The sequence below is a fragment of the Papio anubis genome, chromosome 15 (genome assembly GCF_008728515.1).
Source record: "Papio anubis isolate 15944 chromosome 15, Panubis1.0, whole genome shotgun sequence".
Lineage (NCBI taxonomy): Eukaryota > Metazoa > Chordata > Mammalia > Primates > Cercopithecidae > Papio > Papio anubis.
Window position 1 is genome coordinate 17,322,591 of NC_044990.1, and position 14,344 is coordinate 17,336,934.

Sequence of the window (14,344 nt, forward strand, 5' to 3'; positions counted from 1 at the left end):
TGACATGAGCATCACCTTATAGAAGGTTCATGAGTCAGTTTGATGAAAAAGTCGAAGAAGCAGATACAGATGATTCACAGGATTCTGACAAACAGAGATACGTGCAAAGATTGAGGGGCTATCTTTGTTAAGGGAGATTGCTATTCTACAGAAGAGAAAAATTAAGCATAATTGTAATCAAAGATGAAGCAACTAGAAAGAATGGAAATACAGATAAGAAATGAAAACTAATAACAACTAATAGATATAATTGATAGGTATATTATTATTTATTATAATGAAACATTCTAATCTTTCATTTAAATAATAAGAAATAAATCTAGAAAATACACGCACAGAGAAAGAGAGAGAGAAAAGAGAGAAACATGTTTGAAAACAATGATCCTTTCTCCTCATTTCCACTTTGCATATATACCTATACATAAATACATATACAGTTTATATTTGTATATAAATGACCTTCTGCTCAATTACACATTTTCAGAGATGATTATAGTAATTGGTCCTGAGCTTCAAGCAAGCAAACGGAATGGCCAGTTTCAAAACAGATTTTCTGGCTTCTAGTCCAGTGCTCTTTCTTCTTACCCAGATAGACTCCCATCTGAACATAGCTTTGCCTGGAAAGTCTGGGCACTTGTAAAGCCATGTGTCACTCAATAATAAATCCACCTTGAAAATTCACCTATCCTTATGATGAGTTTAATTAAGTTTTGCATTTCTAGACTTTTATTTCAATTTTATTTTTCATTTAAAAATAATTACTTAGAGATGTTGTATTTAAGCTGTTTATGTCAATTAATACAAATGTTGTTCTGTATATTTTAGGCAGAAACAATTGAGCCATTGGCAAGGGGCATGAAATTGAGTTCTATGTTTTCTGACCTAATAGCAGTGATGTATTTTTATTAATAGTCTTTCTGGCAAGAATGAGACCGATAGTCAATGGCCAAGGGACATGAGGAAGCAAAATAGCAGGTCGTCCATAAATTTGGTCTTATGCCACAAGCGTATTAAAACCAAAAGGGAATTTGTCCACAAAGACTGATTCTCTTGTTCTACAGTTGAGAAGACTATAGTTGGAAAACATAAAGAGGGTTGCTACAAGTCACAGTTTAGTGGATGTTGGAACCACTACTGGAACCCAACTCTTGGTTAATGAGTCCATATCTGTTTGTCCTCACCCCTCAGTGCTGCTCTGAAATCGGTGAAGTTTTGTGCTTATAGTCAAACTATGGTTTTGATGCCATTGAAGAATAAACATTTGTTGAGAATGAATAAGGATGTTTCACAAGAAGCTTCAATAATTCATCTGTAAGTATTTTTAAAGTGTCTATGAGGCAATCTTCTCTATTAGAAAATTATGATCCAGTGGAGAAGCATAAGGAAAACGAAATAAACTATATAATGAAAACTATAATTCTTAAAATTTAACTAGATGTGTTTTTAGTTCCAGTCTGACCTCCAGTCCTAGACCTACCATCGTATTTCCACCTAAATATCTTGCCTGAATCACAAATTAATTACATTGCTTCCTTTATTTTAGAAAACAAGTTCTCTAGTGCTTAATGTTGGTCTGTGAGTTTTAGCAATCAATAATTTTAACTTTAAGTTGATACGAGAAAACATTTTGGTGTGACTTTAAAGTAGTAAACAAATTTAAGAATGTATTTTCAGGAATGTTTTGCCCATGGTATATATTGGAAGCATTATAAGGTTTAAGAAAGTAAGAAGTGAAAAGCTCGAATTCTGTAAAAAAAGAAAAAATCACATTTGCTAACTTATTTGTCATGATATTGAGTGATATTGAGAATGCTGACTGTAAAATAATTCTTGCTATTTTAAGCGTTCATATATTTTAACACTGAGCTATGACCCTAAACAGAGATGATCTTCATCAATAATATTTCCTCTCAAATGAAAATTTGACATCTCACTGTTTTATCAATGATCATCAATGCAAAATATATTTAGGCAAATGATAGTCTGTGTTACCGTCTATTTGATTTACAAAACAAATAACTAAGACATTTACCAAAAAATAATAATGATCTCTAAAGAATCATTCTATCACTTCAATCAAAGCAGACTAAATTAAAAAGTCAGAAAGATTATAGTTTATTGATTTCCTTAGGCTATGTAAAAATAAATGTGGTCCTGTATTTTTCTTACCATGAAACAAAATATTGAACTCTGCCCTTGAGGCACACTACCATACTTCAAATGCTGATCTTATCATTGCTTGCAAGTCAAACAGAGCTGGACTTTAAAAGGAAGAAAGGAAAACCCTGGAGCCACTAAGAAGCATCAAGGGTCAAGCTGTTAGTCTGGTTCTGCTCAGAATTTACCCAGGGTCACAATGCCTGGGTAAGGGCCACTTTGCTTCCAGATGACATTTTTCCATACAAACACACTACCAGAATTTGAAATATACTATAAAAACAGCCGTGTTCTGAAATTGGTTTTCTAGTTTAATTGGCATCTTATTTGTTCTAATTTGGAACAAGGAATAGCAGAATTTCCCCCCATGTTTCCATAATTTGAATTCTGTATGCAATAATAAATAATCATAATAAATTATAAAATAATAATGACAAAGCAAATAGGAAATTGGTAAAGAGTTATATGGGGGATTTTCTGATGCATTTAAAGTAAGGACCACATCCCTTCTATGTTCCTGGATGCTCATTTTGTAATAAATTGTGAAACGTATCCATCAATTTCTAAGTAGTAGTTAAAAGCCCCTCCAAAAATGTAGAGCACACAGAATAATCTTAATTAATATTTAATAAACTAAATGTTACCTGTTTGCTTGCTTGCACATTTGCTTGGATGAGTGACTCCTGCAAATTGATCTCTTGCTTCTTTTTGAAAGATTTCAGAACTTCCTGTCTTTGACTCCTGGAGACAGACACCACTCAGTAGGTTTCATGGAGAGGAATCTGGCATCTCCCAGCCATACTTACGTACAGAGTTTGTGCTGCAGCCTGGAAAATAGCTGCAACTATGTCAAGCAAGGATCAAAATCCTGATCTGAAGGAGCTCAAGCTGAAAACACAAAGGGTTAAAAGGATAGGCATTTCTTACAGAAATTACTCCCATAGGCACCTTCTAGCTTCAATTTAGACTGAAAAGTAAAAAGGCATTGACAGTTTCTTATATTTCTCTCTTTTCCAAGTTCAAAATCCCTTGGAGCAGGAAAAGGGCAATTATGACTATTACTCCAATTCTATGCTCCTGTTAGCCATCAGATTTGCATTAGTGGAGAAAAAAATAATACTATCCTAAATAAAACATTCTGACTATGATTGCTGAGGAGCCAATCCGAAAATGGTTAAGTTTAAATTATAAGGAGTCTTTTTTGAGGGGGGAGGGGAGTTGATAGAAAACCTGTTAGAAAGGGAATCTACACACTACTGAAACCAAACAAACACAAGGGGGCAGGAAGAGCTCAAGCTCTGACTTCAAAACCTGCTGGCTGAAATGGGAGCTAAACTATTTTAGTGTGCCCTCCGGATATTTATCAATTTTCGTGGCATGCAAAGAAATGTGATGCTGACAAGTAGGTTTAGTTTGTGCTTGGTCTAATTACTGCGAAGAGAACAGGAACGTCTTTAATGACAGCTACCCTAACAGAGTCGGATTTGGGAAAGCCTGGGGCCACATTCCCTAGAATTTATTCTGTGGTGCAAGACTAGCGATTCTGATCAGACTGCATTTCTCACACATTCCAAATCCTCTTTTTTCCTTTTACTCTGTGAACCTTGGTTGCAAAGGAGGGGCTTGTTAAAAACTCACCAATCGGAGGACTGTGCCCATTGTAATTTACGAGGAGAAGGCAGCGTGGGGGCGCCCCGAAGGGGGCTGGGCTGGAGTGCAACCTGGTCTAGCTATGGCTTTTAATTCCAGCTGTTCTTTTGCAAATATGCCCCAGAATTTCTTCTCAAACGTTCTGGGTTTCGCTTCAAACTCAAAAAGCATTGCGTCTAACTTTCCCCTGGTTGTGCAAGTTTCCTTGAGAAATGGCCATGCCCTGCGCGGTATTTCACTGAATAGGGCTGAGGAGTCGGGGGTGGCTAAAATGGGTAACCCTTGGTCGCCGGCAGATGAAGTGAATCCAGGAGAGCAGTGTGTTCCGGCTTCTCTGCTGGAGTACCAGATCTATTAATAGCAGCCCAGAGCGAAACGCAAGCAGGGGTGGGCAACTCCGGACCACTTCTCCCCTCACTTCCAAGACAACCTGTTGCGCGTCTATCTCCTCCCCTCCCGGCAGTTTCCCCGCCTCGGCCTCTAAGACCTGATTGGCAGAAATTACTACCCAACCCTCAGCTCCGCGCCTCCTCCCCCGACCAACGATTGGCCTCCTGGGAGGACTGGAGCAAGGGGGTGCGAGGGGAGGGATTTCCCTCAAAGCCCAGGGTCCGGGGACCTGGAAAGTAGAAGTGGAGGGATTCAATACTCCGCGCGACAGAGTCGCGAGCGGCGGAACTGGACGGGCTAGGAAGACTTAGGCTCCTCGGCTGCGGCTCCAGCCCGGACGGCGCCGCGCAACTTTGCCATCCTTCTGGCCCAGCCCCGGCTGCAGGAGGACCCCGCAGGCAGCGCGCGGAGCTCCTGGCACTTCCCGGCGGTGTCTCTTGTTGTCTGCCCGGGGACTGACTTCGCATGCTCTCAGGCTGACCTGTCCAAGCCCGAACACCCGGACCATGTACGCAGCCGGGACTCCCTGGTTATCCTCGCGCCGGACAGGCAACTCCACCAGCTTACAGCCAGGACCGCCACCGCCGCCCCGGCTGCTGCTGCTGCTGCTGCTGCTTCTCCTGTCACTGGTAAGCCGCGTCCCGGCACAGCCCGCTGCCTTTGGCAGGGCGCTGCTGTCCCCTGGTCTCGCGGGGGCTGCAGGGGTCCCTGCTGAGGAGGCCATAGTGCTGGCGAACCGCGGACTCCGGGTGCCTTTCGGCCGTGAAGTCTGGCTGGATCCCCTGCATGACCTGGTGTTGCAGGTGCAGCCCGGGGACCGCTGCGCGGTTTCGGTACTAGACAACGACGCACTGGCCCAGCGACCGGGCCGCCTGAGTCCCAAGCGCTTCCCGTGCGACTTCGGCCCTGGCGAGGTGCGCTACTCTCACCTGGGCGCGCGCAGCCCGTCTCGGGACCGCGTCCGGCTGCAGCTGCGCTACGACGCGCCCGGAGGGGCGGTAGTGCTACCACTGGTACTGGAGGTGGAGGTGGTCTTCACCCAGCTGGAGGTTGTGACTCGGAACTTGCCTCTGGTAGTGGAAGAACTGCTGGGGACCAGCAATGCCTTGGACGCGCGAAGCCTGGAGTTCGCCTACCAGCCTGAGACAGAGGAGTGCCGCGTAGGCATCCTGTCCGGCTTGGGCGCGCTGCCTCGCTATGGAGAACTCCTCCACTACCCGCAGGTCCCCGGAGGAGCCAGAGAGGGAGGCGCTCCGGAGCCTCTTCTGATGGACTGCAAAGCTTTCCAGGAACTAGGCGTGCGCTATCGCCACACAGCCGCCAGTCGCTCACCAAACAGGGACTGGATGCCCATGGTGGTGGAGCTGCGTTCACGAGGGGCTCCTGTGGGCAGCCCTGCTTTGAAACGCGAGCACTTCCAGGTTCTGGTGAGGATCCGAGGAGGGGCCGAGAACACGGCACCCAAGCCCAGTTTCGTAGCCATGATGATGATGGAGGTGGATCAGTTTGTACTGACGGCCCTGACCCCAGACATGCTGGCAGCCGAGGATGCTGAGTCTCCCCCTGACCTGTTGATCTTCAACCTTACTTCTCCATTCCAGCCTGGCCAGGGCTACTTGGTGAGCACCGATGATCGCAGCCTGCCCCTTTCCTCCTTCACTCAGAGGGATCTGCGGCTCCTGAAGATTGCCTACCAGCCCCCCTCTGAAGACTCCGACCAGGAGCGTCTCTTTGAACTGGAATTGGAGGTAGTGGATCTAGAAGGAGCAGCTTCAGACCCTTTTGCCTTCATGGTAGTGGTGAAGCCCATGAACACAATGGCTCCGGTGGTCACCCGGAATACTGGTCTTATTCTCTATGAGGGTCAGTCTCGGCCCCTCACAGGCCCTGCAGGCAGTGGTCCACAAAACTTGGTCATCAGCGATGAGGATGACCTAGAAGCAGTGCGGCTAGAGGTGGTGGCTGGGCTCCGGCATGGTCACCTTGTCCTTCTGGGTGCTTCCAGTGGCAGCTCTGCTCCCAAGAGCTTTACAGTGGCTGAGCTGGCAGCTGGCCAGGTGGTCTACCAGCATGATGACAAAGACGGCTCACTTAGCGACAACCTGTTGCTTCGCATGGTGGATGGAGGAGGCAGGCACCAGGTACAGTTTCTGTTCCCCATCACCTTAGTGCCTGTGGATGACCAGCCACCTGTTCTCAATGCCAACACAGGGCTGACACTGGCAGAGGGTGAAACAGTGCCCATCCTGCCCCTTTCCCTGAGTGCAACTGACATGGATTCAGATGATTCTCTGCTGCTTTTTGTGCTGGAGTCACCCTTCTTAACTACGGGACATCTGCTTCTCCGCCAAGCTCACCCTCCCCATGAGAAGCAGGAGCTTCTCAGGGGCCTTTGGAGGAAGGAGGGAGCATTTTATGAGCGAACAGTGACAGAGTGGCAGCAGCAGGACATAACAGAGGGCAGGCTGTTCTATAGACACTCTGGGCCCCATAGTACTGGGCCAGTCACAGACCAGTTCACATTTAGAGTCCAGGATAACCATGACCCTCCTAATCAGTCCGGGCTACAGCGGTTTGTGATACGTATCCATCCTGTAGATCGCCTGCCTCCAGAGCTGGGCAGTGGCTGTCCCCTTCGTATGGTGGTACAGGAATCCCAGCTCACACCACTGAGGAAGAAGTGGCTGCGCTACACTGACCTAGACACAGATGACCGAGAACTGCGTTACACAGTGACTCAGCCCCCCACAGACACAGATGAAAACCACTCACCAGCCCCACTGGGTACCTTGGTCCTGACTGACAACCCCTCAGTCGTGGTGACCCATTTTACCCAAGCCCAGATCAATCATCATAAAATTGCTTACAGACCCCCAGGTCAAGAATTAGGTGTGGCTACTCGAGTGGCCCAGTTCCAGTTCCAGGTGGAAGACCGAGCTGGGAATGTGGCTCCAGGCACCTTTACTCTTTACTTGCAGCCCGTGGACAACCAGCCACCTGAGATCCTCAACACCGGCTTCACTATTCAGGAGAAGGGTCACCACATCCTGAGTGAGACAGAGTTGCACGTGAATGATGTAGACACTGACGTTGCCCATATCTCTTTCACCCTCACGCAGGCACCCAAACATGGCCACATGAGAGTGTCTGGACAGATCCTGCATGTAGGAGGTCTCTTCCACTTAGAGGACATAAAACAGGGCCGAGTTTCCTATGCCCATAATGGGGACAAGTCCCTGACTGATAGCTGCTCCTTGGAAGTCAGCGACAGACATCATGTGGTACCCATCACTCTCAGAGTGAATGTCCGGCCAGTGGACGATGAAGTGCCTGTACTGAGTCATCCTACTGGCACTCTGGAGTCCTATCTAGATGTCTTAGAAAATGGGGCTACTGAAGTCACTGCCAATGTTATTAAGGGGACCAGTGAGGAAACTGATGACTTGATGTTGACTTTCCTCTTGGAAGATCCACCTTTGTATGGGGAAATCTTGGTCAATGGCATTCCAGCAGAGCAGTTTACTCAAAGGGACATCTTGGAGGGCTCTGTTGTATATACCCACACCAGTGGAGAGATAGGCCTATTGCCTAAAGCGGATTCTTTTAACCTGAGTCTGTCAGATATGTCTCAAGAATGGAGAATTGGTGGCAATACTATCCAAGGAGTTACTATGTGGGTGACCATCCTGCCTGTTGATAGCCAGGCCCCGGAAATCTCTGTAGGTGAACAGTTGATAGTAATGGAAGGTGATAAAAGTGTTATAACGTCAATGCATATAAGTGCTGAAGATATAGATTCCCTGAATGATGACATCTTGTGTACTATAGTTATTCAACCTACTTCAGGTTATGTTGAAAACATTTCTCCAGCACCAGGCTCTGAGAAGTCAAGAGCAGGGATTGCCATAAGTGCTTTCAATTTGAAAGATCTCAGGCAGGGCCACATAAACTATGTCCAGAGTGTCCATAAGGGGGTGGAACCTGTGGAGGACCGATTTATCTTTCGTTGTTCTGATGGCATTAACTTTTCAGAGAGACAGTTCTTCCCCATTGTAATCATTCCCACTAATGACGAACAGCCAGAGATGTTTATGAGAGAATTTATGGTGATGGAAGGCATGAGTCTGGTAATTGATACACCCATTCTCAATGCTGCTGATGCTGATGTTCCCCTGGATGATTTAACTTTCACTATTACCCAATTCCCCACTCATGGTCACATCATGAATCAGCTAATTAATGGCACGGTTTTGGTCGAAAGCTTCACCTTGGACCAGATCATAGAGAGTTCCAGCATTATTTATGAGCATGATGACTCTGAGACCCAGGAAGACAGTTTTATGATTAAACTAACAGATGGGAAGCACTCTGTGGAAAAGATGGTCCTCATTATAGTTATCCCTGTTGATGATGAGACGCCCAGAATGACTATCAATAATGGACTAGAAATAGAAATTGGGGATACCAAGATTATCAACAACAAAATATTAATGGCAACAGATTTAGATTCAGAAGACAAATCTTTGGTTTATATTATTCGTTATGGGCCACGACATGGCTTATTACAGAGACGAAAACCTACTGGTGCCTTTGAAAATATCACACTGGGCATGAATTTTACCCAGGATGAAGTAGACAGAAATTTAATTCAGTATGTCCATTTGGGGCGAGAGGGCATTCGGGACCTAATTAAATTTGACGTGACTGATGGAATAAATCCCCTCATAGATCGTTACTTTTATGTGTCCATCGGGAGCATTGACATTGTCTTCCCTGATGTGATAAGTAAGGGAGTGTCCTTGAAAGAAGGTGGCAAGGTCACTCTCACAACAGACCTACTAAGCACTAGTGACTTGAACAGTCCTGATGAAAACTTGGTTTTTACCATCACCAGGGCCCCCATGCGAGGTCACCTGGAGTGCACAGATCAGCCTGGAGTGTCCATCACATCTTTCACTCAGCTGCAACTGGCTGGAAACAAAATCTACTACATCCACACAGCTGATGATGAAGTGAAAATGGACAGTTTCGAGTTTCAAGTCACCGATGGACGTAACCCTGTCTTTCGGACATTCCGTATCTCCATTAGCGATGTGGATAATAAAAAGCCAGTGGTCACCATCCACAACCTGGTCGTCAGTGAAAGTGAAAACAAGCTGATTACTCCTTTTGAGCTCACTGTCGAAGACAGAGATACCCCTGACAAACTCCTGAAATTCACTATCACCCAGGTGCCTATTCATGGCCATCTCCTATTCAACAATACCAGACCTGTCATGGTTTTTACCAAGCAAGACTTGAATGAAAACTTAATCAGCTATAAACATGATGGCACCGAGTCAAGTGAAGATAGCTTCTCCTTCACAGTGACTGATGGCACACATACAGACTTCTTTGTTTTTCCCGATACAGTATTTGAAACAAGGAGACCCCAAGTGATGAAGATCCAGGTCTTGGCTGTTGACAACAGTGTCCCCCAAATCGCAGTGAATAAGGGGGCCTCTACACTTCGCACTCTAGCCACTGGCCACTTGGGATTCATGATCACAAGCAAAATATTGAAAGTGGAGGACAGAGACAGCCTACACATTTCTCTTAGGTTTGTTGTGACAGAGGCCCCTCAACATGGATATCTCCTCAACCTGGACACAGGCAACCACAGCATTGCACAGTTCACACAAGGTATGTTTCATGTTTCTTTTCTTGGTTATCAAAGGACATTCCAGGTCTTGCTTCCTGAGAATATGGCTTCCCTGAAAGCCTCACAAACAGAGCATCAAATTAGAGTCCAAGAGAAGGGAAGGAAACAAAGGGGATGGGGAGAATACAGGGACTCACTTCCCTGGGAGGACGGCTCCCTTCTTGTCCTACCTCCCATCGCAGTGACCTTCATTAGAGGGAGTACTGATGTATTTTGAAAGTGGCAAGAATATGCTGCTGAAGCAGGGGGCGAACTTTGGTGAATTAAAATTGAAGCAGGCTTTCCAATTCTGTTCCATTTGCCATATCTGTCCTCTGGGCATCCTCTGTGTTGTATCCTGCAGGTGGTTCATGAAGCATTTTGGTACCTTAATGAAGGATGTGCATTCTAAATACTGTTTATTCACAGTGCTGTCATTATCAATTACTATTCCAAAGAAGCCTTCAAACTTAGGTTACTTTGATTAAATTTTAAGGGCATTGCTCTGACACAGTTTTGGTTGTTAGGAACTTTGTAACTAAAAGATTTGTTTAGAACTTTGTAACTAAAAGATTTGTTTACTAAAAGATTTGTTTACTTTTTCGATTTTTAAAATTTTTAATAATATTTCATGACTCAGGCAAATACTCATCCAGAGACATAAGTGATAAACACCTATCTAGAGTTATAACAGTGACATATATGTACAGGGCATGCTACTAGGCTATACATGGAAAAGGAAAGTATACTTAAAGATGTATAAAATAACAATATATTCATCACCAAAATATACATCTAATTCATTATTGGGAACATGAAGATATGTAAACAACATTAACAGTAGAAGGGGGAAATTATTTCATCAGTGTGAACCTCCTCTCCGACCCGTTACAAACACAGTAACAAAAAACAGTTGCCTCCGGCACCTGTGGTCTTTAGGCAACAGGGTGTTTCTAATCTGAATTTCCTTTGTGGGTGGACACAATCTGGGGCAGAAAGGACAAGTGTCCTATGCATTTAATGGGGGAAGGGAGAAGCCCATTCACTATACTGGCTTGGGAGTCAGGACTCTGTTCTGTAGAACGTGCAACTTTCATTACAGCGGGATTTGGGTTGCTTTCATGAAAATCTCACCATGTCAGAATGGACACTAGATCTTTCCTATGTGGGATCCATGGGTAGAGATGGAGCTTAACCCCAGGGCATCCCAATGGGGGTGTTCTTTTCCTGCAACTGTGTTGTACTCATAGATAACAAATGCTTTAATAAACATGGATGTAGCAAAATGCAGTGTTAAAGTGAACTGCTTCTCTCTTTTAGGTGCTGGCAAATAGCTCCACACTCCAACCTCCTGATTCTTGGCTAAAAGCCTGAATGTATCCCAGGGCCTGCAGGGACAGGAAAACCTCAAAGTGCCAAGTGTCATGCCAGACCAGTAGGAAACTTTTATGTGAAGGCTTTCTGAGGCTAGCGATGCCATGCCGTCTTACACTGGTTTATTTTCATGGAAAGGGAAGAGAATGAAAGGAATATATTAGATAATAGAAAATGATTCTTCAAATTACTCCTCTGACCTGAAAAAGAAATCTGATTTAGAGATTTTTTAAAAGAACTATTTTGATGGAGACAGGCAAATGAATTAATTTAAATTCTGTGGACTCAGTCCAACAGCTCACAATATTAGAATATTATTTCTGAAATTTTGAACTCTAAAAATTATGCTATTTCATTATAGGCAGTTGTTCTGTCTCTTACTGACTTTGAGTCATCATGATTAATTTTTATCATCTTTGTAAATGTAGAGAAGTTATGCTTATTATGTGATGTGACTTTTTAAGAATTTTTAAGGAAAATTAGCACATTCCAATACAAACCAAAATATTGACTAGGGAAGCTGTTGGTATTTAATCACACAGCACTCATTCGAACAAGTCAAGGCTAGAGTTTGATTCATAGCTGTTATTTATGGAGATTAGATAAGTGATTTAAAAAATGGAGAAAGCGCCATCAGAAAGCTACCATGGCTCTTCTTCCAGTAGGACAAATGAAAGCAGTGCTTAGAGTGAAGACTATGCAGTCCTTTTATTTGTTTTTGTTTTTACTTTATCATGAAGGGATAAGGTAAACCTATATTTTGATGGATTTTCAATGCATCGAATTAGGTCAATTTAGCACAGGTGGCCAGAGAAGGTTATCCCTAAATTGAATGACTAAATGGTTCCCAGAAGAAAAAAATTAATTCCTTTCTAAAAGTTATCAAATTGATGAAAAGTTAACAACGTATGATGAGGTAAATTATGGATATCTTTTATTTATTTCAAACTTCACCTCTTTCCCAAGTTGCCCCTGTTTCCCCCAATCCAGATCTAAATTGCATGTCTCAAGTACCTGGATTTTTCTTCCCTACAATGAGTATATAGTGATATATTCTGTGGGATAATTTATAAATCAGTTTCAGGAAAGCGGAAATGTCTTCAAAGAGTTTGAACCAGATGTGGTTGCCTGACATGTTAATGAACTTAGAATTAAAAACAAACAAACAAAAAACTCACGGAATAGTTTTGTAGATAAACTGAAATAAATTTAATGTATATTTAGCAACTAGAAGACAACCTAGATAATTTGTAGATATTTGCTTTAAAAAGATTACATTTTGGCTATCAGATTATCTGTCTACTACTTTTGTGTCTTAAGAAAGCTAGGCATTATATACATTTATGGTATGTTTATGTTATTTGTAGAGGTGCTTTTAGAATACCAATATGCTAATGAAAGTCTTTACTTACTTTTTTTAGAGGCTCCTTTTTGAACCATGAATTATTAATTAGTTATATGAAAAATATAAAAGGTTTTAGTATGTTCCAACTAATCAATAACACATGCCCTGCTTGGAGGGAAATTTGGGTACCAGAGTGCCATATAGTTGCATTTATGTTCTCTTTATCTGAAAAAATTTTTAAAAAGTTCTTAAAATTCTGTTTCGAAGTGAGGATTTATTTCTTTGAAACTATTCCTTAACGATTAAAATTTTGCTTAAGAAAACATTGATACAGATGCTGGGCATGCTAAACAGAGCCTTTTCTCCTGGTAGAGCCTTTAGATTTTCTTATGCAATTTGAAGGGGTGGGAACATTGGAAGAGGGTCTTCCCCAGATGGCCAGAGGTTGTGGTTCTTGTGGTAAAAATGTGTTGTCGGCAGAGTTTACTGCTTTTTTTTTTTTTTACTGATAAAGTGAAGGTTATAAAATTAAGAATTATAGGAGTAAATAGGCAAATAGTTGTGCAGAGGCTTCAGTCCTTACCCTGGCAGAAACATCATACATACAAAGGTAGAGATACAAGTGTGATCTACCACTCAGCCCTTTCATTTTAAATTGAGAAACATTTGCGCCTTTGCTACTGTAATATCCTAAGCAAAGAACTGTGGGAAGTTAAGATAGGGAAAAAAAAATCTCAGAAGTTTTTAGTCGACTGGAAAAGATAACCATACAGAAAGATAAAAGTGAAGCTAGGCAGAAAGTGTGGAAAGTTACAGTAGAGTTAGAAAGGTGGGACCCGGCTCGGTGGCTCACACCTATAGTCCTAGCACTTTGGGAGGCCGATGTGAGAGAATTGCTTGAGGCCAGCCTGGACAACATAGTGAGCCCCCATCTCTATATTAACTATTTTGTTTTAAAAGAGAAATGAAGTGCTAAGGGAAATCAAACGTCTTAGGCATGTTTTACCTCCAAATACCTCTATTAGCAGGAAGGTACCATTAACTATAAAATCAGATTTTCCCTTCTGCAAGTATTCCTAATAATGACTCACCTTTCAAAACTTTATGAGCCAGGGTAGAACACACATTTTACATCTGTAAAGTGGAGCTATAGAAATTTGTGGCGTTAATCTCAAGTAATGCCTTGCCTTACTTGAGATTAACATTTTGTAAAGCCATTGTCTTCTATATAAGCCTTTGAATTCCATAGCATGAACTTACTAGAGCTTTTAGGAGATGGAAAACCATAGAACGCACACTAGACAGATAAATATTACCTATCATTGTCATAGCTATTTTTAGCCATGATCTTGACTTTATGTAGTCTTAGAAAAGTCCAGATCAATTAATGATCTATTACAAGTATCACAGAACAAAATGATATTTTTTCATTATGTTGTATGTGTGGCATCATTAAGGAAAGGAACTGGTGAGATGGATGAATAAGTTTAAAAATTGTGTCTTCGTAATGAAAACAAACGTATGCACGTGAATTTGATAGAGTAGGAAGTAACATAAGGAACATTTCTGAGGCGATATAACTTTCTGCTATGAATAAAGGTTTCCACTTTTTTTTTTTTTTTTTTGAGACAGGGTCTCACTCTCTTGCCCAGACTACAGTGCAGTGGTGCAATCTCAGCTCACTGCAACCTCTGCCTCCCAGGCTCAAGCGATTCTCCTGCCTCAGCCTCATGAGTAGCTGGGATTAC

The 14,344-nt window shown here is 42.9% G+C and overlaps 1 protein-coding gene across 1 annotated transcript in view; it reads left to right on the plus strand.

Annotated features, from left to right (window-relative positions):
• Positions 1–4,359: 4,359 nt before the first annotated feature.
• Positions 4,360–14,344, plus strand: part of FREM2 (FRAS1 related extracellular matrix 2) — a 182,606-nt gene continuing 172,621 nt past the window's right edge. Inside the window, exon 1 of the mRNA XM_003913791.4 lies at positions 4,360–9,879. Coding sequence (XP_003913840.2) covers positions 4,704–9,879 — 5,176 coding nt within the window. The 5' untranslated portion in view covers positions 4,360–4,703. The remainder of the gene's footprint in view (positions 9,880–14,344) is intronic.